This window comes from Rhinopithecus roxellana, chromosome 12 (genome assembly GCF_007565055.1).
Source record: "Rhinopithecus roxellana isolate Shanxi Qingling chromosome 12, ASM756505v1, whole genome shotgun sequence".
Lineage (NCBI taxonomy): Eukaryota > Metazoa > Chordata > Mammalia > Primates > Cercopithecidae > Rhinopithecus > Rhinopithecus roxellana.
The window spans coordinates 96,160,440-96,183,919 of record NC_044560.1 but is presented as its reverse complement, the minus strand read 5'-3'; the positions used below and the strand labels follow the sequence as shown (position 1 = coordinate 96,183,919).

The 23,480-nt window shown below is 53.1% G+C and overlaps 1 protein-coding gene across 1 annotated transcript; it reads left to right on the top strand.

Annotated features, from left to right (window-relative positions):
* On the top strand, nt 1-21,696 carry PTCH2 (patched 2). The gene is made up of 22 exons (XM_010383478.2): nt 1-309; nt 1,125-1,317; nt 10,932-11,121; nt 11,228-11,297; nt 11,476-11,567; nt 12,233-12,428; nt 13,225-13,346; nt 13,494-13,641; nt 13,723-13,854; nt 13,947-14,102; nt 14,185-14,277; nt 14,620-14,745; nt 14,836-14,954; nt 15,059-15,407; nt 15,533-15,845; nt 15,937-16,079; nt 16,164-16,344; nt 16,478-16,758; nt 16,870-17,007; nt 20,327-20,469; nt 20,537-20,636; nt 21,036-21,696. The coding sequence occupies exons 1-22, from the start codon at nt 238-240 to the stop codon at nt 21,288-21,290; spliced, it is 3,612 nt and encodes a 1,203-aa protein (XP_010381780.2). The 5' UTR covers nt 1-237; the 3' UTR covers nt 21,291-21,696.
* Nucleotides 21,697-23,480: the final 1,784 nt, after the last annotated feature.

The following is a 23,480-nucleotide window of genomic DNA, read 5'->3' as shown; positions in this document are numbered from 1 at the left end:
GGCCCACGGCCCACAGAGCGGGTGAATCCCGGCGCCTCGCCCCGGGCCCGCAGCTCCCTGCACTCCTCCCTCGCAGCCGCCTTAACACCGGCACCCCACAGTCTCTCCCACGCCCGCGCCTTGGCGGCCCCACTGAATCCCCACGCGGGGCCCAGCGGTACTGGGAGACCGGGCTAGCCTATGGGAGCGCCCAGATAACGCGGGTTGGGGGCGCCCGCGCCCCCCATCCCAGCCAGCATGACTCGATCGCCGCCCCTCAGAGAGCTGCCCCCGAGTTACACACCCCCAGCTCGAACCGCAGCACCCCAGGTGAGTAGAGGGGGAGATGGAAGAAGGAAAAGTGGGGCCAGGTCTGTCACTCGGGCCTCTGCAAGGTTTGTGATGTCTTCAAGTGCCGTGTGTCATTGGGTGTCTGACACTAGCGAGAGCTAGCACGGCAAGCAAGTTGTGCGTGTGTGTCCGTGTGTCTGTGCTTGTGTCTCCCCCTTGTCTGGCCAGTGAGAATAAATGTCTATGGGTTTACCTCTGTCCACCCGACGACAGGTGTGTGTACATATGTATTCTGCTCTCAGAAAATGGGCCTATGCCTGCCGGGCGTGGTGGCTCACACCTGTAATCTCAACACTGGAAGGCTGAGGCAGGCGGATCACCTGAGGTCAGGAGTTCGAGACCAGCCAGGCCAACATGGTGGAACCCTGTCTCTACTAAAAATAAAAAATTACCAGGGCATGGGTGGCAGGCGCCTGTAGTCCCATCTACTTGGGAGGCTGAGGTAGGAGAATCTCTTGAACCTGGAAGGCGGAGGTTGCAGTCAGCCGAGATCACACCACTGCACTCCAGCCAGGGCTACAGAGCAAGACTCCATCTCAAAAAAAAAAAAGAAAGAAAGAAAGAGAGAAAAACGAAAAAAAAAAAGAAAATAGGCCTATGCCTTCCTCAGGTGTGTGCTGGAGGTGGTGGGTGTTACATCTTCCAAGTGTGGGCCTGTGTCTGTGTTGGTGCTCCCTGTCCCACATCCAGAAATCAAGAAGCTAGGGCTGGGCAGCAGATATATAGGGTGAGAAGGGAAGGATTTCATGCATTGTTGCAGTGATGCCTGGCTGACCCTTCTCTTTCCATCCCAGATCCTAGCTGGGAGCCTGAAGGCTCCACTCTGGCTTCGTGCTTACTTCCAGGGCCTGCTCTTTTCTCTGGGCTGCGGGATCCAGAGACACTGTGGCAAAGTGCTCTTTCTGGGACTGTTGGCCTTTGGGGCCCTGGCATTAGGTCTCCGCGTGGCCATTATTGAGACAAACTTGGAACAGCTCTGGGTAGAAGGTAAGTTGTGGCCACTGGCCATAGCTGCTCAGGTATGGTGAGCCCAAGACAAGAACGGGGTGAGGAGCTTGGCTACTGAGCTCTAGTAGGCCTGGCCCTGGGGCTGGCGGGGCACCTGCTGGCCAGAGTCTGTACACCTGGGCATCTAGGAACACTATTCCCTTCCACAACCATAAATGGACATCTGCAGATGGTAGACCCTATGAATTGGCTGTATAGAATATTTGTCTGTGATTTTGTATGTGTTTATTTAGCATTTATTGTTAACTTTCTATGTGTGTTTTTGACAATGCATCAGGGTTTGCAAAAGCAGCTAAAACAAGATTCATTTTTCAGTAGCAAGGAAAGTAAAATATGTGCTGGAATAACTAAAATACAATACAGAGCATCCTGTGATTATGCTGTATAAGAGAAGGCAGGGAGAAATCACTTATGACCAGGAGTATCAGAAAAGTTAAAACTAGAAGGCTGGGGAAACTGAGTAAATCATCTGGCCAAGCCTCCAGGGAGAGGGCTTAGGCACCCAGGCCCATTTAATGGAAAAGCAATACAGAATCCACACTTTGAGGCAATAGCCAGGGTCAGATGGGATCAAATCCTCACTTTCTTAAGGAAGCATAAAAGAATGATTTTCTTGGGATTTTTTTTTGCGGGGCAGGGGCCGGTTTTGTTTTTTGTTTTGTTTTGTTTTGAGATGGAGTCTCACTCCGTCGCCCAGGCTAGAGTGCAGTGGCACGATTCTAGATCACTACAACCTCCGCTTCCCGGATTCAAGTGATTTTCGTGCCTCAGCCTCCCAAGTAGCTGGGATTACAGGTGCCCACCACCACGCCTGGCTAATTTTTGTATTTTTAGTAGAGACAGCCTAGACCTCCAGGGCTCAGGTCCTCCCACCTCAGCCTCCCAAGTAGCTGGGATTACAGGTGGGCGCCACCATGCCTGGATAATTTTTGTATTATTAGTAGAGACCAGGTTTCACCATGTAGGCCAGACTGGTCTTGAACTCCTGGCCTCAAGTAATCCACTCACCTCAGCCTCCCAAAGTGCTGGGATTACAGGTGTGAGCCACCGTGCCTGGCCAGAATGATTTCTTATAATAATTTCAGCAGGCCAGGCGCAGTGGCTCCCGCCTGTAATCCCAGCACTTTGGGAGGTCGAGGAGGACAGATCACAAGGTCAGGAGTTCAAGACCACCCTGACCAACATAGTGAAACCTCATCTCTACTAAAAATACAAAAATTAGCCAGGTGTGGTGGCGGGCCTGTAGTCCCAGCTACTTGGGAGGCTGAGGCAGGAGAATCGCTTGAACCTGGGAGGCGGAGGTTGCAGTGAGCCGAGATTGTGCCACTGCATTCCAGCCTGGGCGACAGAGGGAGACTCCGTCCCAAAAAAAGAATTTTTTTTTTAATTAAAAAAATTTTTTTTCAGCATGACTCTTCTTTACTGAGGGCTGGTTTCATATAGCAGCCCTTTGATAGGAGTCAAACTCCAGTCTGTTTTTCCCTGGGAAGTTTGCGTTTTGTAGGCTCCCTCAGCCCTGGCCCATACCCAAAGGCAGAGCCCACGTTGGAGTCTCACACCCTTGAGTTATTTCAAATACTGGCAAGTCCTAGGATCCAGAGCAGATGTTTCTCAGAGCTTGCCTGCCTGTTGGGCTCTCACACGCCGTCCCCACCCTATCTACCCACAGCCCTGCAGACTCTCACATCCATACACACTCTAGGCCAGCCCTGGGGTCCAGAGCAGATGTTTCGCTCTGCCTGCCTGCCCCCAGCCCCAGAACACAGATGTGCATACATGCACATACACATACCCCCACCCACACCACTGCTGCCTGGGTGGTCCCAGATGACTCTTGGATTTCCTGCCATAACAGAGGCAGTCTCCCTTCCCTTCCTCCCTCTCCATTCCCCACATTTTCCCCATCTAAACACTGCTTGAACCTCCATGTTTCCTCATCTCTCCTACACTCCAGCATAGGATAAGCTAGACCCCAGCAGTTTTTTGCTGTTGTTCGGGGGAAGGTTTTATAAGAGGGTGGTAGCCAATTCCTAGGCTTTTTTCTTTTATTTCAGAATATCATTCTTGTCCTGTATTGGCTGGAGGTGAGGTAAAAGCAGTGATCATTTTTTTCTTTCTTTTTTTTTTTTGTTTGAGAATGAGTCTTGCTCTGTTGCCCAGGCTGTAGTGTAATGACGCGATCTCGGCTCACTGCAACTTCTGCCTCCCAGATTCAAGCGATTCTCCTGCCTGAGCCTTCAGAGTAGCTGACACTATAGGCCTGCGCCACCATACCCCGCTAATTTTTTTGTATTTTTAGTACAGACAGGGTGTCATCATGTTGGCCATGCTGGTCTTGATCTCCTGACCTTGTGATCCGCCCACCTCGGCCCCGCAAAGTGCTGGGATTACGGGCCTGAGCCACCGCGCCTGGCCAATTTTTTTTTCATAGAGATGAAGTCTCACTATGAGACCCAGTCTCAAAGAAAGAGTAAGCAGGCAGGGTGCAGTGGCTCACATCTGTAATCCCAGCACTTTAGGAGGCCGAAGTGGGTGTATCACCTGAGGTCAGGAGTTCAACACCAGCCTGGCTTACTTGGGGAAACTCCATCTCTACTAAAAATACAAAAATTATCCAAGTGCGGTGGTTTGCGCCTATAGTCCCAGCTACTCTGGAGGCCGAGGCAGGAGAATCGCTTGAACCCAGGAGGCGGAGGTTGCAGTGAGCCAAGATTGCGCCACTGCGCTCCAGCCTGGTGACAGAGCGAGACTTTATCTCAGAAAAAAAAAAAGAGAGAGAAAAGGAAAGGAAAGGGAGGAGGAGGAGGAGGAGGAGGAGGAGGAGGAGGAGGAGAAGGAGAAGGAGAAGGAGAAGGAGAAGGAGAAGGAGAAGGAGAAGGAGAAGGAGAAAGCAGAGGAAGAAACCAAACACTGGCTATCAGTGTTCCAGACTGGTGTTCCAGACCTCCTTAACTTTGCCATGGTGAGACTTGGAATGCGACTTGTTTGACTTTCCTGGCCAACTGTAAAGTCAAGGGTTCAGAGGTAGATTGTTCTCTAAAATGAAAATTACAAAGGCCAGGCATGGAGGCTCACGCCTGTAATCCTACCACTTTGGGAGGCCGAAGTATGTGGATCACCTGAGGTCCAGAGTTTGAGACAAGCCTGACCAACATGTTGAAACACTGCTTCTACTCCAAATACAAAATTAACCGGGCGTGGTGATGCATGCCTGTAATGCCAGCTACTCGGGAGACTGAGGCAGGAGAATCGCTTGAATCCGGGAGGCAGAAGTTGCAGTGAGCCGAGATCGCACCATTGTACTCCAGCCTGCGCAACAAGAGTTGCCATTCTATGTAGAAGACGGAGGATGGCCTTATATCAGTTGGTAGAATCACCACCCACTTAAATATCTAAAGCTAAAACCTTAGGAGTCATCTTCAGTTCTTGTTTACCCAATTGTTTTATTTATTTATTTTTGAGACAGAGTCCCGCTCTGTCGCCCAGGCTGGAGTGCAGTGGCACGATCTCGGCTCACTGCAAGCTCTGCCTCCTGTGTTCACGCCATTCTCCTGCCTCAGCCTCCCGAGTAGCTGGGACTACTCAGGAGCTCCTGCCACCATGCCTGGCTAATTTTTTGTGTTTTTAGTAGAGACGAGGTTTCACCGTGTTAGCCAGGATGGTCTCGATCTCCTGACCTCGTGATCTGCCTGCCTTGGCCTCCCAAGTGCTGGGATTACAGGCGTGAGCCACCGCGCCCGGCCCGTTCACCCACTTGTTTAGTAAATTAGTAAATCCTTGCTTCTTAACCTCTCTCATAACAGACCCATCCTTTCTACCTTGTGTTTACTGCTTTAGTTGAGGTCTTGTTCCATCCCTGGCAATACACTCCTGATTGTATCATTTAGAATGATTTTAGGCCAGGCGTGGTGGCTCATGCTTGTAATCCTAGCACTTTGGGAGGCCAAGGTGGGAAGCTTGACTGAGCCCAGGAATTCAAGACCAGCCTGGGCAACATGGCAAAACCCCATCTCTACTTCTAAAAAACTTAAAAATTAAAAAATAAGGCTGGCGCAGTGGCTCACACCTGTAATCCCAGCATTTTGGGAGTCCAGGGTGGGGTGGATCACCTGAGGTCAAGAGTTCAAGACCAGCCTGGCCAACATGGCAAAACCTTGTCTCTACTAAAAATACAAAATTTGGCCAGGCGTGATGGCATGTGCCTGTTATCCCAGCTACTCGGGAGGCTGAAGCAGGAGAATCACTTGAACCTGGGAGGCGGAGTCTGCAGTGAACAGAGATCGCGTCACTGCACTCCAGGCTGGGTAACAGCAAGACTCTGTCTCAAAAATATATATAAATAAATAAAATAAAATAATAGAATGCTTTTAGCAACATGAAAGAGAAAAAAAAGGAAAGGAAGGAGGGAAGAAGATTGATTTATTATTCTCTGTAACAGGAAGCCTAGTTGATTTTGTTAATTCAGCAGCCCAAGGACATTAGCAAGGACCCAGTTTCTTTCTTTCTCCTCTGCCATCTTCAACATGTTGGACTTTTGTCCTCAGGCTTATCTCAAAGTGGCTGCTGCAGTGTCAGGAAAAAGGTCATTCTTGTCTTGCATGTCTTTTTGTTTTTGTTTTGTTTTATAGAGACAGGGTCTCACTCTTTCACCCAGGCTGGAGTGAGGTGACACAATCACATCTTACTGCAGCCTCGAACTCCTAGGTTCACACAGTCCTCCTGCCTCTTTCTCCATAGTGTCTGGGACTACAGGCACATGTTACCATGCGCAGCTAATTTTTTTGTTTGTTTGTTTTTTGTAGAGACGCAGTCCCACTATGTTGCCCAGGCTGGTCTTTTTTCTTTTTTTTTTTTTTCCATCCCCTGAGATGAAGTCTTGCTCTGTCATCCAGGCTGGAGTGCAGTGGATCAGTCTCAGCTCACTGCAACCTCTGTCTCCCAGGTTCATGCGATTCTTCTGCCTCAGCCTCCTCAGTAGCTGGGATTACAGGTGCGCACCACACCTGACTAGTTTTTGTATTTTTAGTAAAGACAGGGTTTCACCATGTTGGCCAAGCTAGTCTCAACGTCCTGACCTCGTGATCCACCCACCTCGGCCTCCCAAAGTGCTAGGATTACAGGTATGAGCCATGAGTTCAACCCCTAGGCTGGTCTTGAACTCCTGGTCTCAAGCGATCCTCCTGCCTTGGCCTCCTGAAGTGCTGGGATTACAGGCATGAGCCACTATGCCTGGTCTTGCATCTCTTTTTGAAAGTGAGGAAAAATTAATTAGTAGCCTCCCAGCCAACTTCTCATTTGTTCTTTTTGGCAAGAACTGTGTAGCATCCTATGCCGAAATCCTTCACGTGGCAAAGGCAATGGAATTACTGATTGGCTTCTTAAACTAATCAAGTTTCACCTTCTGATGCTGGGGAGGAGCCCAGCTGTCCCTAATCGCTAGGCCTTTCCGAGGATGGCCACCGAAATCAGGGTCTGTTAGAAAGGAGGAAGGTGCCGACAGCCTCACCTTCAAATCTGCCTCCACAGCACCACCCTGTGGCCAATCTCCATCTGGCCAAGTCAGTCCCCTTCTTAGTGCCCTTCCACCAATTTCCACCAGATTCTGTAAAATCAAATATAAACTCCATAGCACACACTCTAGGCCCTCCATAATTGGACTTGATTGCTTCTCCAGCATTGCCGCTGGCTCCTCCCTGGCTCACTCTTAGCAGTACCGAAACACGGAGTCTTTGACAGTTCCCTGCACACACTTCGTCCAGGACACCTTTCCTGACTTCTTCTCGTGGGCACCTATTATCATTCACAACTTACAACCGTGTATTCACAAAAATACATTGTTAGGTGATGAAAACGTCAGATCCTCTCTGCCCAAAATCTCCCATGACTCCCATTTCACCCAGAGAAAGCTTAAGTCCCTACAATGGTATATAGGCCCTTACACGTGAAACTTCTGGACCAAAGATTATGGAACCTACATATTGCAATGATGCTTTCCCCCAAAGAGTATACCATGTTACACTCCCATAGTGGGTTAGAGTGTACTCCTGTAAACCAGCAATGAGTGCTATCAATTTTAAAATGTTTGCTAAATTGTTAGATAGTAACTTATTGATGTTTTTATTTGCATTTAGAGGATTACTTATAAGGTAGACTCTTTTTCCATATTGGTTAACCAGTTATATTTTCTCATTGGTAAAGACATAAAAGTTTAGCTGAGCACAGTGACTCACACCTGTAATCCCAGCCCTTTCAGAGGCTGAGGCGGGAGGATCACTTGAGCCCAGGAGTTCGAGAATAGCCTGGGCAACAGAGGGAGACCATGTCTCTACAAAAAATACAAACATTAGCTGGGCATGGTGGCACACACCTGTAGTTCCAGCTACTTGGGAGGATTGTTTGAGCCAGGAGGTCAACGCTACAGTGAGCTGTGATCGCACCACTGCACTCCAGCCTTGGTCACAAAGCAAGACCCTGTCTCAAAAAAAAAAAAGGGACGAGCTTTTTTTAATGTATCAATCTTTTATTTTTTATTTTTTATTTATTTATTTATTTATTTTTGAGACGGAGTTTCACTCTGTCACCCAGGCTGGAGTGCAGTGGTGCAATCTTGGCTCACTGCAAGCTCCGCCTCCTAGGTTCATGCCATTCTCCTGCCTCAGCCTCCCAAGTAGCTGGGACTACAGGCGCCCGCCACCACGCCCGGCTAATTTTTTGTATTTTCTTTTAGTAGAGACGGGGTTTCACCGTGTTTGCCAGGCTGGTCGTGAACTCCTGACCTCGTGATCCACCCGCCTCGGGTTCCCAAAGTGCTAGGATTACAGGCGTGAAACACCACGCCTGGCCTAATGTATCAATCTTGATATTCTCCCTCCTCTGTCCTATTTCCTCCCCTGTCACCTGCAGTCTTTCTTTCCTTCAGTTCCTTCTCATTTTTCTGTCACATCATTTCTCTACCAGCAACCATTGAAAAATAACTCCACATCTGTACCTACTGTGTGCCATGCAATTTCCTAAGTACTTTGCCTGCATTGATGCTAATTCTACCAAGGTAGTCACTGTTGCCATTTGACAGATGAGGAGCTGGAGACCCAGAGAGAATAAGTAATTAGCCCAAGGAACAGACTAAGCATTATCGTCTCTTCCTTCCTGCATCACAATGCATCCCAGTTCATCTGTCCATATCTATCTTTGTCAACTAAGGTTTATCTTTTTCTCTTCCCCATTTTCTCCCCTGAGGAGTCTTTATTGTCTTTGATGCTCCATTTTAAATTATCCATGTTTCTTTCTCTTGCTTTCTTGTCAGATCTCTCTGGGTTCCTTCCTCTTCCCATGCCTCCTTCCTCTCAGCAAACCCACTTACTATGGAAAGCTTATCTCTGTCCTCCTCTTCCCCTACATGCGGCAGTCTTTGGCCTAATCCTGGTGAAATAAACACTGCAGTACAGGCCTGGCAAAGGAGTGGGGAGTAAGGAAGAGTCAGAGAAGGAGAGGCCAGGCATGGTGGCTCATGCCTGTAATCCCAGCACTTTGGGAGGCCGAGGCTGGCGGATCACCTCGGGTCAGGAGTTCAAGATCAGCCTGGCCAACAGGGTGAAACCCCATCTCTACTAATAATACAAAAATTAGCCGGGCATACTGGCAGGCACCTGTAATCCCAGCTACTCAGGAGGCTGAGGCAGGAGAATCGCTTGAACCCGGGAGGCAGAGGTTGCAGTGAGCCGAGATTGCACCATTGCACTCCAGCCTGGGCAACAAGAGTGAAACTCTGTCTCAAAAAAAAAGGGAAGGAACTGGCAGTGTGGGGAGCAGGACAGGAAGACTGTTTTCGTGAGGTGAAGGCCGGGAATGTGACTTTTGGGGCACGAGGGCACATGTGAGCATATGGGTAAGTATGTGTTGGGGGCTACCAAGGATTTGGGGCTTTTGTGAGTGAGAAGATTACATGGGTTTGAAAAAGAGATTGGAGGGGCCAGGCACAGTGACTCACACCTGTAATCCTAGCACTTTAGGAGGCTGGGGTGGGAGGATCGCTTGAGCCCAGGAATTTAAGACCAGCTTGGGGCCAGGAGCAGTGGCTCACGCATGTAATCCCAGCACTTTGGGAGGCCAAGGAGGGCCTCCCAAAAGGGAAGTCAGGAGTTCAAGACCAGCCTGGCCAACATAGTGAAACCCCGTCTCTACTCAAAATGCAAAAAATTAGCTAGGCACAGTGATGGGCGCCTGTAATCCCAGCTACTTGGGAGGCTGAGGCAGAACGTTGCAGTGAGCCAAAAAAAAAAAAGACCAGCTTGGGCAACACAGTGATGAGACCGTCTCTCTACAAAAAATTTAAAAATTAGCCAGGCACGATGGCGGGTGCCTGTGGTCATAGCCACTCAGGAGGCTGAGGTGGGAAGATCACCTGAGCCCAGGAAGTCAAAGCTATAGTGAGCTGTGATCAGGCCACTGCACTCCAGCCTGGGCAACAAAGCAAGACCCTGTCTAAAAAAAAGGAAGGAAGAGAAAAAGGAAAAGAGATTGGGAAACATGACGATCTCAGAAGGGACTTGAGTCTCAGAGAAGCAGTACGTGTGGGTCCCAGCAGGCAGCAAAGACTAACAGGAGGAGACCCCCAGACAGGTGGAAACAGCGCAGGGTCTGAGATCAGACCAAATCCACAAAGCCTCCAGAGGTAGATTTGGCCCTCACTCTCCCCCACATCATAGTTAAGTGCTATCCCCTCACAATGTCCCCACCTCCCCCAGGTCCCAGTTACACAGCAGGAGCCTGTGGCCAGCATAACGCAGGACTGGAGGGGTGCTAAGATCCAGGACACTAAGGCAGGCCTGGCACCGGGACTCCCTGTGGTCTGGACAGTGAGGGCGGTGAAAGGGATCTGGACACCTCCCTCCCCTGGGCTCACTTTGATTTCACCCCTGCCAGGGTTTGTGAGCTGATTCCATGCACTTCCTGCCTGAGCAGGAGCAGCACACTGAATGACTGTCCCATCCCCCACCTTCCCCACACCAACACAGGGCCCACTACCATCACCCATTATTATCAGACACTCCTATCCCTGCCCTCTCCCCAGGACACTTTGCAGAAAGGTGTGTGGATATAAATCACTGCCCAGCGCAACCTGAACTAAGAACCAGCCTCAGCCCTACACCTGTTCTTTCAGGAAACCCTCCCAGCAGCAGCCTCCCTATTGGCCCTCCTTGTCCTCCCTACCAGAGTAGAGAGGGACTGAGTGAGGGTTCCCTTACCAAGATGCCTCTACAACCCCCCCAGCCCACGGCCAGCTCATGTTGATTGTCATTTTTAAGTTTATGCCCAAAACCCAGCCAACCTGGTTCATGCTTAAACCCTAGACCACACAGGAAATCCACAGAGCCGAACAACTGAGGCCTCTCCACTTGCCTAGCAGAGCTCTAGGACCCAGAAGCCTGGGGAGTCAGCCTGGGCCATGACCAGGCCCTCGGGGATAAGGCAGGGGCTACTCTCTGCTCCCCCTCTCCCACTTGTCTGGGGAGGCCTCAGAGTTTGAAGCCCCCTTCCCAAGTTCTGACGCACCTAGGCCCTTTCCCCCCAGCTTTCTCTCTTTGCTCCTGCAGTGGGCAGCCGGGTGAGCCAGGAGCTGCATTACACCAAGGAGAAGCTAGGAGAGGAGGCTGCATACACCTCTCAGATGCTGATACAGACCGCACGGCAGGAGGGAGAGAACATCCTCACGCCCGAAGCACTTGGCCTCCACCTCCAGGCAGCCCTCACTGCCAGTAAAGTCCAAGTATCACTCTATGGGAAGTGAGTCTGGCTGAGCCCCTGAGCAGCTGGGGTTGAGGCGTGCTGTGGGGTTCTGGAGTGGGAATCCCCCTCTTCTGCTGATCTCCTATGCCCCTGGCTATTGCAGGTCCTGGGATTTGAACAAAATCTGCTACAAGTCAGGAGTTCCCCTTATTGAAAATGGAATGATTGAGCGGGTAAGTGTCCTGAGAGGGAGTAGAGGCAGAACCTCTTCTGTGGCGTGGAAGGACTCAGAGAGACCGAGCAAGCCCCACAGCCTGCAATCCGCCCCCTTAAAACTAAGGAGGGGATTGCAGAGGGCATCCTACAAAGGTTGTGGGGCAGGACTGATGTGGCCCGGGGTATCCCTGGCAGATGATTGAGAAGCTGTTTCCGTGCGTGATCCTCACTCCCCTCGACTGCTTCTGGGAGGGAGCCAAACTCCAAGGGGGCTCCGCCTACCTGCCGTGAGTGCTACTCCCGGGCCCTGCTGCATCTCCCGCTGGGGACTCTCCCAGCAGAAAGGAGGGGTTGGGGGAATGAGAATGATCAAAACCTTACCAAGGTCCTAAGTACCTCCCAGGCCAGCAACAGAGAGCACAGGCTTCCCCAGGGCTCTCTCAATATCCCCCTTCTCCTTCCCTCTGAAGGAAGGAAGACCTGACTTATTTACACAAAACTAAACACAAAGATCTGTTAAGATCTGAGTAAAGGAGAAAAAGATCCCCAGAAAGAGGCTTTGCTGGGGTGAATTACCTAGGTGTTTGCTAAGCTGTTGCCCAGGTCAGAAAAAAAACCTGCTACAGGCGTGTGCCTGCTGGTTATATATTAGAACCAAGCACACAGCTTGGTAAGGGACTCAGTGGGGCCTTTCTAGGCCCTTTCTATGTATTAGGTAACCCTGCCCTGATATCCGTCTCAGCCCGTTGTAGTCATCTACCGCTCACTGTAGCACCCTGGTGGGCCCATGCTGCCTGGCAGTTCTGAGAAGCTGAGGCTTGCACACCCTCCATATGGAGGGACAAATGGGCAGATAAGAGGAGAGTGGGGTACAGCATGGGACCCCAGCAGCAGTTTGGAGCCTGGGTTTTCATCCCTGTGTTCCCTCACCAACTATGGGCTTTTCCCTCAGTGGCCGTCCGGATATCCAGTGGACCAACCTGGATCCAGAACAGCTGCTGGAGGAGCTGGGTCCCTTTGCCTCCCTTGAGGGCTTCCGGGAGCTGCTAGACAAGGCACAGGTGGGCCAGGCCTATGTGGGGCGGCCCTGTCTACACCCTGATGACCTCCACTGCCCACCTAGTGCCCCCAACCATCACAGCAGGCAGGTGGGTTCCAACCAGGTCTGCCAGGGACTGTTTTCCTTCCCTCATACACTCCTATGTTCTGGAGGAGCTGACTGCTCTGTGCCCTGACCCTCACTTCCTGGCATTACCCTGCTCCCACAGTGCCAGGCCCCCAGTTCCATTCCCATTCAGTTATCCTACGGAGCCCTGGAGTGGTATATGAATCCCCTTTTCTTTTTCTGAGCCTAGATGAGGCTGGACTTTTTTTTAATTTTATTTATTTATTTATTTTTTGAGTCTCACTCTGTCGCCCAGGCTGGAATGCAGTAGCTCAATCTTAGTTCAAGCAATTCTCCTGCCTCAGCCTCCTGAGTAGCTGGGATTACAGGTGCCCGCCACCATGCCTGGCTAATTTTTGTTAGCCCTCTGGAAGTGCTGGGATTACAGGCGTGAGCCACTGCGCCTGGCCAAGGCTGGACTTTTTGTCAAAATAGACTAATACAGGGAAACTAAGAACACAGTAGGTAAGCATGAATATCATACCTGGTCTCCCTGGTTTCTTTATGGCCCTGCCAATGTGGTACTTTTCCCAGAATCCGCCAGTTACACCAGTTCCTCCCAGAAGCCTACTTCCAGGCCTCTGCTCCCCCTTCAGGCTTCCTGTCTTCGGGATACTAGCTGTTCACTTCTGCAGAGCAGTCAAGAGGCTCAGAATAGTTACCTACACTCCAGGCCCACTGAGCTCCATGGTGGCTTGGTTCCTGGAGGTGGAAGCCCAGGGACACTCAGTTATCCGCAGCCAGGGCCTTGAGCATTAACCCCTCCTATTCCCCTCCAGGCTCCCAATGTGGCTCACGAGCTGAGCGGGGGCTGCCATGGCTTCTCCCACAAATTCATGCACTGGCAGGAGGAACTGCTGCTGGGAGGCATGGCCAGAGACCCCCAGGGACAGCTGCTGAGGTACAGTCTCCTCTGGGAGTTGATGAGGGGACTCCGTGCGTGAGAACCCGTACTGTAATGCCAGGCAGCTCTGGCAAAAGGCCCTGCACATCCCTCACCAGGTGTTTGGGCCAGCTCTGACCCCTGGTTCTCCCGTACCCCCACCAGGGCAGAGGCCCTGCAGAGCACCTTCTTGCTGATGAGTCCCCGCCAACTGTACGAGCATTTCCGGGGTGACTATCAGACGCATGACATTGGCTGGAGTGAGGAGCAGGCTGGCACAGTGCTACAAGCCTGGCAGCGGCGCTTTGTGCAGGTCGGTATGGACAAGGACAAGGTGGGTGCCCTGAGGCCACTCCCTCCTCCTGCCCCCCCCCAATCCACCCTGTTTCTCCAGCTGGCCCAGGAGGCTCTGCCTGAGAACACTTCCCAGCAGATCCACGCCTTCTCCTCCACCACCCTGGACGACATCCTGCATGCGTTCTCTGAAGTCAGCGCTGCCCGTGTGGTGGGAGGCTATCTGCTCATGGTGGGTTTTGCACCTGGCACCTTGCCCCACTCCACCTCCAGCCAGTGCCCACCCTGGGAGCCCCTGTCTGAGACTGCCCTTTCTCCCCACAGCTGGCCTATGCCTGTGTGACGATGCTACGATGGGACTGCGCCCAGTCCCAGGGTGCTGTGGGCCTTGCCGGGGTACTGCTGGTGGCCCTGGCGGTGGCCTCAGGCCTTGGGCTCTGTGCCCTGCTTGGCATCACCTTCAATGCTGCCACTACCCAGGTACGCCTGGACTGCAGGGCAGATTCGGTGCCAGTCACCAGGCTTCACAGGTCCTCAGATGCCCGCTCCTCTGCCCCTCTAGGTGCTGCCCTTCTTGGCTCTGGGAATCGGCGTGGATGACGTATTCCTGCTGGCGCACGCCTTCACAGAGGCTCTGCCTGGCACCCCTCTCCAGGTGGGACCTTGTCCCCCAGGGCTCATCTGAGGCAGCTCAGCTTACTGGTTAAGAGCCTCTTGGTTCAAGTGACCCTGGGCTGCTAATGAACCTCAGTGCCTCTTGTCCCCATCTGTAAACAGGGGAAATAATAGTGCTGTGTCCTAAGGGTTGTGTTTGGATCAGTGAGGTAACTCAAGCTGAATGCTTAGAACAGCCCATCACACGTACATGGTAAATGCTAGCTGCTGTGTTATGACTGCCCCACCTCTGTACCCCAAGTTCCTGAGCCTCCCCTTCACTCCACCTTGACACAGCCCCTCCTTTGTGACCTGAGGGCAGGTCCCCACTCTGTCCTGGCAGGAGCGCATGGGCGAGTGTCTGCAGCGCACAGGCACCAGTGTTGTACTCACATCCATCAACAACATGGCTGCCTTCCTCATGGCTGCCCTCATTCCCATCCCTGCGCTGCGAGCCTTCTCCCTACAGGTGAGGCCTCTTACATGGGCGGCTCAGGGTGGGTGTGGGGCTGAGGCCAAGCTTCATCCAGCCTTCATGCCCCTCCTGTCCGTCCCCCAGGCGGCCATAGTGGTTGGCTGCACCTTTGTAGCCGTGATGCTTGTCTTCCCAGCCATCCTCAGCCTGGACCTACGGCGGCGCCACTGCCAGCGCCTCGATGTGCTCTGCTGCTTCTCCAGGTACTGCCTGCACCCCAGCCCCTTCCTCCCGTGACCCACGCCAGCCTGTCCCCTCACCAGCATTTCAAGGCACAGACCTGTCATCCACTCTCTACCTCTTCCAGTCCCTGCTCTGCTCGGGTGATTCAGATCCTGCCCCAGGAGCTGGGGGATGAGACGGTTCCAGTGGGCATTGCCCACCTCACTGCCACAGTTCAAGCCTTTACACACTGTGAAGCCAGCAGCCAGCATGTGGTCACCATCCTGCCTCCCCAAGCCCACCTGGTGCCCCCACCTTCTGACCCACTGGGCTCTGAGGTCTTCAGCCCTGGAGGGTCCACACGGGACCTTCTAGGCCAGGAGGAGGAGCCAAGGCAGAAGGCAGCCTGCAAGTCCCTGCCCTGTGCCCACTGGAATCTTGCCCATTTTGCCCGCTACCAGTTTGCCCCCTTGCTGCTGCAGTCACATGCCAAGGTAAGACTGGGCCGAGCAGGGCAGAGACTTAGCATCTGTGGGCCCAGAAGGGCAGAGGGCTCAGTCCACCCCTGAGGGGCTGGGGGCAGCCCTGGGGCCTCCAGCTTAGTTGCCACTTCCCACAGGCCATTGTGCTGGTGCTCTTTGGCGCTCTTCTGGGCCTGAGCCTCTATGGAGCCACCTTGGTGCAAGACGGCCTGGCCCTGACGGATGTAGTGCCCCGGGGCACCAAGGAGCATGCCTTCCTGAGCGCCCAGCTCAGGTACTTCTCCCTGTACGAGGTGGCCCTGGTGACCCAGGGTGGCTTTGACTACGCCCACTCCCAACGCGCCCTCTTTGATCTGCACCAGCGCTTCAGTTCCCTCAAGGCAGTGCTGCCCCCACCGGCCGCCCAGGCACCCCGCACCTGGCTGCACTATTACCGCAGCTGGCTACAGGGTGAGAGGCGAGGGGACCGGCAGGGAGGGTGCTGCAGGGAGAAACACCCTGGCGCCACCAGCCAACAGAGCCCTCCCCTGGTCTCCCCTAGGAATCCAGGCTGCCTTTGACCAGGACTGGGCTTCTGGGCGCATCACCCGCCACTCGTACCGCAATGGCTCTGAGGATGGGGCCCTGGCCTACAAGCTGCTCATCCAGACTGGAGACGCCCAGGAGCCTCTGGATTTCAGCCAGGTTGGGAGAGGGCTGGAGGGGTGGAGTAGCACAGGCGCTGCAGGCCTCCTGGGCCCAGGCCTTCAGCCCTCTCTGCCTCTGCAGCTGACCACAAAGAAGCTGGTAGACAGAGAGGGACTGATTCCACCCGAGCTCTTCTACATGGGGCTGACCGTGTGGGTGAGCAGTGACCCCCTGGGTCTGGCAGCCTCACAGGCCAACTTCTACCCCCCACCTCCTGAATGGCTGCATGACAAATACGACACCACGGGGGAGAACCTTCGCAGTGAGTCCTGGGGGGAGCTCAGCAAGAGCCTCAGCCTCACCCACACAAGCCCTGAGCCTGAGGCCCTGCCCGCTCTGCCCCGTGCTCACCGCCCCGTCCCTCTCCCTCTTCTCCCTTCCCCTCCCCTCTGCAGTCCCACCAGCTCAGCCCTTGGAGTTTGCCCAGTTCCCCTTCCTGCTGCGTGGCCTCCAGAAGACTGCAGACTTTGTGGAGGCCATTGAGGGGGCCCGGGCAGCATGTGCAGAGGCCAGCCAGGCTGGGGTGCACGCCTATCCCAGTGGCTCCCCGTTCCTCTTCTGGGAGCAGTATCTGGGCCTGCGGCGCTGCTTCCTTCTGGCTGTCTGCATCCTGCTGGTGTGCACATTCCTCGTCTGTGCCCTGCTGCTCCTCAACCCCTGGACGGCTGGCCTCATAGTGAGTGCTTGCAGGAGTGGGGACAGAGAGACCCAGCGGCACCCGTACCCTTCCCTGCCCAGCCTGTCTTCCCTCCTGCCAGGAGCCCTCTGTGAGCCTTGTCTCCCCCAGGTGCTGGTCCTGGCGATGATGACGGTGGAGCTCTTTGGTATCATGGGTTTCCTTGGCATCAAGCTGAGTGCCATCCCCGTGGTGATCCTCGTGGCCTCTGTAGGCATCGGTGTTGAGTTCACAGTCCATGTGGCTCTGGTGAGCACAGGCACCCCGGGGAGGGACCAGTCAGCTGATTCAGTATTCAACACATATTGTTCAAGCGCCTACTATGTGCTAGGTACTGTTTAAGAATTTGGGGCCAGGCACGGTGGCTCATGCCTGTAATCCCAGCACTTTGGGAGGCCGAGGCGGGAAGATCATGAGGTCAGGATATCAAGACCATCCTGGCTAACATGGTGAAACCCTGTCTCTACTAAAAATACAAAAAATTAGCCGGGCATGGTGGTGGGCGCCTGTAGTCCCAGCTACTTGGAAGGCTGAGGCAGGAGAATGGTGTGAACCCAGGAGGCGCTGCTTGCAGTGAGTCAAGATTGCGCTACTGCACTCCAGCCTGGGTGACAGAGCTCGCTCCATCTCAAAAAAAAAAAAAATTTGGGCTGGCCGGACGTGGTGGCTCACGCCTGTAATCCCAGCACTTTGGGAGGCCAAGGCAGGTGGATCACCTGAGGTCAGAAGTTTGAAACCAGTCCGGCCAACATGGTAAAACCCTGTCTCTACTAAAAATACAAAAAATTAGCCAGGCGTGGTGGCACATGCCAGTAATCCCAGCTACTTTGGAGACTGAGGCAGGAGACTTGCTTGAACCTGGGAGGTAGAGGTTGCAGTGAGCTGAGATTGAGCCATTGCACTCCAGCCTGGGCAACAAGAGTGAAACTCTCCGTCTCAAAAAAAAAAAAGAAGAAGAAGAATTTGGGCTGGGCACGATGGCTCATGCCTGTAATTGGAATAATGATGCTGGGGCATTTTGGGAGGCCAAGGCAGGAGGATCCCCTCAAGTCAGGAGTTCAAGACGGGCTGGCCAACATGGCAAAACCCCGTCTCTACTGAAAATACAAAAATTAGCTGGGCGTGGTGGTGCATACCCGTGATCCCAGCTACTCAGGAGGCTGAGGCAGGAGAATCGCTTGAACCCAGGAGGCGGAGCCAAATTGCATCACTGCACACTCCAGCCTGAGCAAAAGAGCAAGATTCAATCTCAAAAAGGAAAAGAATTTGGAAAATAAAAATAAAAAAGAATACGAGATATAATAGCAATACAGGTTTTACCTCCAAGGAACTTATATTCTAGGGATTGAGACGGACAATAAGGGCTGGGTGCGGTGGCTCATGCCTGTAATCCCAGCACTTTGGGATGCCGAGGTGGGCACATCACTTGAAGTCAGGGGTTCGAGACCAGCCTGGCTGACATGGTGAAACCCCGTCTCTACTAAAAATACAAAAAAATTAGCCAGGCGCGGTGGCGGGTGCCTGTAGTCCCAGCTACTCAGGAGGCTGAGGCAGGAGAATGGCGTGAACCCGGGAGGCGGAGCTTGCAGTGAGCCCAGATCGCGCCACTGCACTCCAGCCTGGGCGACAGAGCGAGACTCTGCCTCAAAAAAAAAAAAAAAAGAAAAGAAAATTAGCGGGGTGTGCGGGTGAACACCTGTAATCTCAGCTACTTGGGGAGGCTGAGGCAGGAGAATCACTTGAACCTGGGAGGGCGGAGGTTGCCATGAGCCAAGACCACGCCACTGCACTCCAACCTGGGCTGCAGAGCAAAACTCCATCTCAAAAAAAAAAGAGAGAGACAATAAATAAGTAGACAAATAAATAAGCAGCCATTTCAGTAGAGAGGAGTAGACAAAATCCTGTCTGGAATGTGTTAAAGACAGAATGGAAGATGAGAAAATGGGAATCAATGATTCTTTTGAATGGTTTCACTGTGAACCATTGTGGGATGGGCTAGGCATGGTGACTCACACCTATAATCCCAGCACTTTGGGAGGCTAAAGCTGGTGGATTGCTTGAGCCAGGAGTTCAAGACCAGCCTGGGCAACATGGTGAAACCCTGTCTCTAATAAAAATACAAAAATTAGCCAGGCATAGTGGTGGGTGCCTGTAATCCCAGCTACTCAGGAGGCTGAGGCAGGAGAATCGCTTGAACCTGGGAGGCAGAGGCTGCAGTAAGCCAAGATTGCACCACTGCACTCCAACCTGGGCAACAGAGCAGAACTGTCTCAAAAAAAAAAAAAAAAAAAAAACAGAAAAAGTAAATAATTAGCTGGGCATGGTGGCGCATGCCTGTAGTCCCAGCCAGTTGGGAGGTTGAGGCAGGAGGATCACTTGAACCTCAGAGTTTGAGGCTGCAGTGAGCCATGATTACACCACTGCACTCCAGCCTGGGCAACACAGTAAGATCCTGTCTCAAAAAAAAAAAAAAAGGGATAGTAGCGGGATGGCAATGTGGGCTTAATGGAGGGGTTCTACAGAGATACCAGAGATACAGAGATGCCGGAACCAAGGAGGGCCTCACCCAGGGCTGCATATTCTCTGACAGAGGAAAGGGGGGACCCACAGACCAGCCAGACTCCACAAACCACTCCCTTCCCTTCCCCCCACCAAATATCTCTATTATTATTCTGATTGTAAGAACAATATATGGTCCTTGAAAACAAAGTCAGTATGCAGAAAGGTACAAAAGAATAATAATTAGAAATCCTCTGAAACACTACTCTGAGAAATACCTGTTATCACTTTGGCATCCCTCTTCTAGATGGACTAGTGGTTGGCAAACTTCTTCTATTTATAGGACCAGATAGTAACCATTTCAGGCTTGGTAGGCCATAAAGTCTCTGCTGCAACTCTGCCATAGAAACACAAAATTGTCTAGATAATACATTAACCAATGTATATGGCTGTTTCAACAAAATTTCATTTACAAAACAAGTAACAGGCTGTAGTCTGCCCAACCTATTTTTGTTGTTTGTTTGTTTGAAACAGAGTTTCACTCTGTGGTACAGGCTGGAGTGTAGCAGTGCAATCTCAGTTCACTGTGACCTCCACCTCCCTAGCCAAGCCATCCTCCCACCTCAGCCTCCCAAGTAGCTGAAACTACAGGCACAAACAACCACACCCAGATAATTTTTGTATTTGTTATAGAGACAGGGTTTCGCCATGTTTCCCAGGCTGGTCTCGAACTCCCAACCTCAGGTGATCCACCCACCTCAGCCTGGGATAACAGGCATGAGCCACCGCGCCCAGCCTTGTTTGTTTTTAGACAGAGTCTCACTCTGTTACCCAGGCTGTACCCTATTTTCTACACGTCTCTGTGTCTAAGCTCACCAAACCCATCCATACAGTGTTACCTAAAAGGGCTCATGCATGCTCCCTGTACAGTTCCCATGAACTTAGTTCACCACCTGGCCTTAGGTGGGCCAAGGTATTGTTGAGCTCTGAAGACAGATACAGCTGGGGACATGGCTGAGCTGGCCATGACTGGCAGAGGAGCAGCTCCAGGGCCACTCTATTTTCCCAGGGCTTTCTGACCACCCAGGGCAGCCGGAACCTGCGGGCCGCCCGTGCCCTCGAGCACACATTTGCCCCCGTGACTGATGGGGCCATCTCCACATTGCTGGGTCTGCTCATGCTTGCTGGTTCCCACTTTGACTTCATTGTAAGGTAGGGAGGGCTCGGGGCGGGGAGGCAGGGCTCAGGGCAGGCCTGGGCTGACTCCCCCCGCCCCCAGGTACTTCTTTGCGGCACTGACGGTGCTCACGCTCCTGGGCCTCCTCCATGGACTTGTGCTGCTGCCTGTGCTGCTGTCCATCCTGGGCCCGCCACCAGAGGTGACCACACCCTCGGCACCATCCCTCTGCTCCCAGCCCAGGGGATGGGGTAGGGACAGGCAAGGGAAGGGACAGAGCCCTGTGACCCACAGACAGGTGCCTCCCCAACAAGTGCCACCAGCTGAAGGTGGCGGCCTCCTTCTTTCCCCAGACACCATGTTCCTGCCCCTCAGCCCTCCTGGTTTCTTCATGGGACCCACCTTAGCCTTTTAGGATCCAGAGCAAGGTGCAGGGTTTGCCCCAGGCCTCAACGTCCTGTCACCTGCCAGCTCTCATATCCTGCTGGAGACCAACAAGGACCCCCGCTTCCCAACAGTCATGATGATCCCCAGGGAGATGCTGAAGGGGACGGGAGCCCCAGGGGCCCGTGTGCTTACTGTGGCTGGTGTCTCCCCACAGGTGATACAGATATACAAGGAAAGCCCAGAGGTCCTGAGTCCACCAGCTCCACAGGGAGGCGGGCTTAGGTGGGGGCCATCCCCCTCCCTGCCCCAGAGCTTTGCCAGAGTGACTACCTCCATGACCGTGGCCATCCACCCACCCCCCCTGCCTGGTGCCTACATCCATTCAGCCTCTGATGAGCATCCTTGGTCCCCTGCTGCCACCAGCTCTGGCAACCTCAGTTCCAGGGGACCAGGTCCAGCCACTGGGTGAAAAGAGCAGCTGAAGCACAGAGACCGTATGTGGGCCACGTGGGGTCACCGGGAAGCACTGGATCAGGTGTTAGATGCAGGATGGACCCCTGGAGGGCCTTGCTGCTGCTACACCCCCTCTCCCGACCCAGCTGTCATGGGCCTCCCTGATATCCATACAGAACAGCCAGCACCTTGCACACCCAGGCCTGTGTGAGCCTATGTCTGTGTCACTTGAGAGTGAAAGCCAGCACTTAAGGCTGCAGTGCAGCCATGTCCCCTTTCCCACCCCACACCGCTGCCCGCTCAGCTGACCAAGCCTGAGAGACCCTCCAGCACCCTTCCTCAGTCCTGGCCCCACCGCCTGGTGACTCCTGGGCAGGCTCTTCATATCCCTGCCCACCTCCTACCACGTCCATTATTTATATGAAAATGTCTATTTTTGTAGTGTACATAGATGTTAGCTATGTTGAAAGTTTTATTTTTTAAAGAATGAAATATATTCTATGTGAACTCATCTCAAATGACTTCAGTGCTTTTTTTTTGGACAGTGGGGAGTTTGCAAGTGAACATTCGCTATTGGAAGGGGCTTTGGTGCCAGGACCTGAGGTATTAGCTTCTCTAGTTCTGGGTGGAAAAGACCCCAGATTCTGGATTTTTGTCATATACTTGGTAACATCATCTGGATTAAGTGCTTAGTATACAAAACGATAACAAACTTTGTTGGTGTGAAATCCTACTGGGTTCAATCTGGAGACCGGGAGCAGGAAAAAAAAGCCCCACCATGTGGCTTTCCAAGCCACCATATTCCAGCCCGCCCACCTCTGCAGACTCACCTCCATCTACCTGCTTCACCCGCACGGGAAATGGCAAGGCGGAGGGGCAAGGCCATGCAGCAGCTGGAAGGTGAGGTGGAGGCAGATCAGGAAAGCGGTCAGTTGAAGCAGAGAGAGGGCAACAGGGTCTGGGGAGCTTCTCAGGAGGTTTGTGGACCGAGGGAAAGGAGCCAGTTCCCAGAGCAACCTCCAAGGCAAAGGCCTCTGCAAGTTGGTGGTTGGCCTGACAGCCGAGAGGCATCTTTGGCCAGTCAGCCAGTGGATCAGTTGCGGCAACTGCCCAGAAACGAAGTGCTAGCAGCTAGTGAGGACACAATTTAAGCTGTTTGTTCCGTGAAGGTTGAACAGCCCCATTGAGCACAGGCCTTGAAGAGTGGCCACAGCCCTGGAATACAGCACAGAGCCTCACCCAGAGGTGTGGGGAGGTTTGCAACTGCCCTTTCCCAGCCATAGCTTAGGACCCATAGTCTAGTTCGCATAGACCCTGGGCTCCAATCACCCACTCACCAGGAATGATCCCACCCCACCAACAATGCCTTCTCACATCCCACCCCACCTGGACAAAGGCCAGGAAATCATGTTCTGACCAAAAGATACAAAAAAAAGGAAACGCCTATTGCAATTGAATCCACACTAACATGCCTAAAAAGCTCAAGAGAAGCGGGTAGCTGGCAGAGAACCTACAGTAGGGGGTGCAACCAGCAGGCCCAAGGGAGGGAGGCTGGATTTGGGTCCAGCAGTGTTTGGGTCACCAAGGAGGGCCTTCTAGGCGGAGCAGAGAGAGCTCACCAGGTTAGAATAGTGCAAAGGGCTTCAGCCCTCTGTGCCACTTACCAGCGGAGTAACCCTGGGCAAGTTAGCCAGCCTCACTAAGCCTCCTCATCTTCATCTTCCCAGGCCCGAGGAGATCTAGCCTGTGCCTCCCACCCTAGCACCCCTTCATCAGACACACGGAGCGCCACTGTCTGGACAGGCTGAACTGGTCTTCGGGTCCATAATTTCTCATACGCCATTCCCTCTGCCTAGAACACTTTCCCACATCCCCTTGACGTGACTTCTTATCACCCTTCGAGGTGAAATGGATCGGATGCCATCTCCTCCAGGAGAGATAGTGTCGTGCCTCCTGTGAGTTCCCACTGCCCCTGAGTGTCTGTGCCCGTCTGTTTCCCCGTCCCTCTCCCTAAGCCCGGAGGCTTACTGCGGGTAAGGACGGCGGGACAGGACCTTAACCCCTGGGACAAACACCAGCTCCGCAAGGGACTCGGCACCCACGGGGTGCGGGTCCCAGGAGGACCAGCAGAGAGGAGAATAGGAGAGCAAAGGAGACCACTGATCCGCGGGTCCCCAGGGTGCCGCCCCGGAGACCCAGTCCCTGT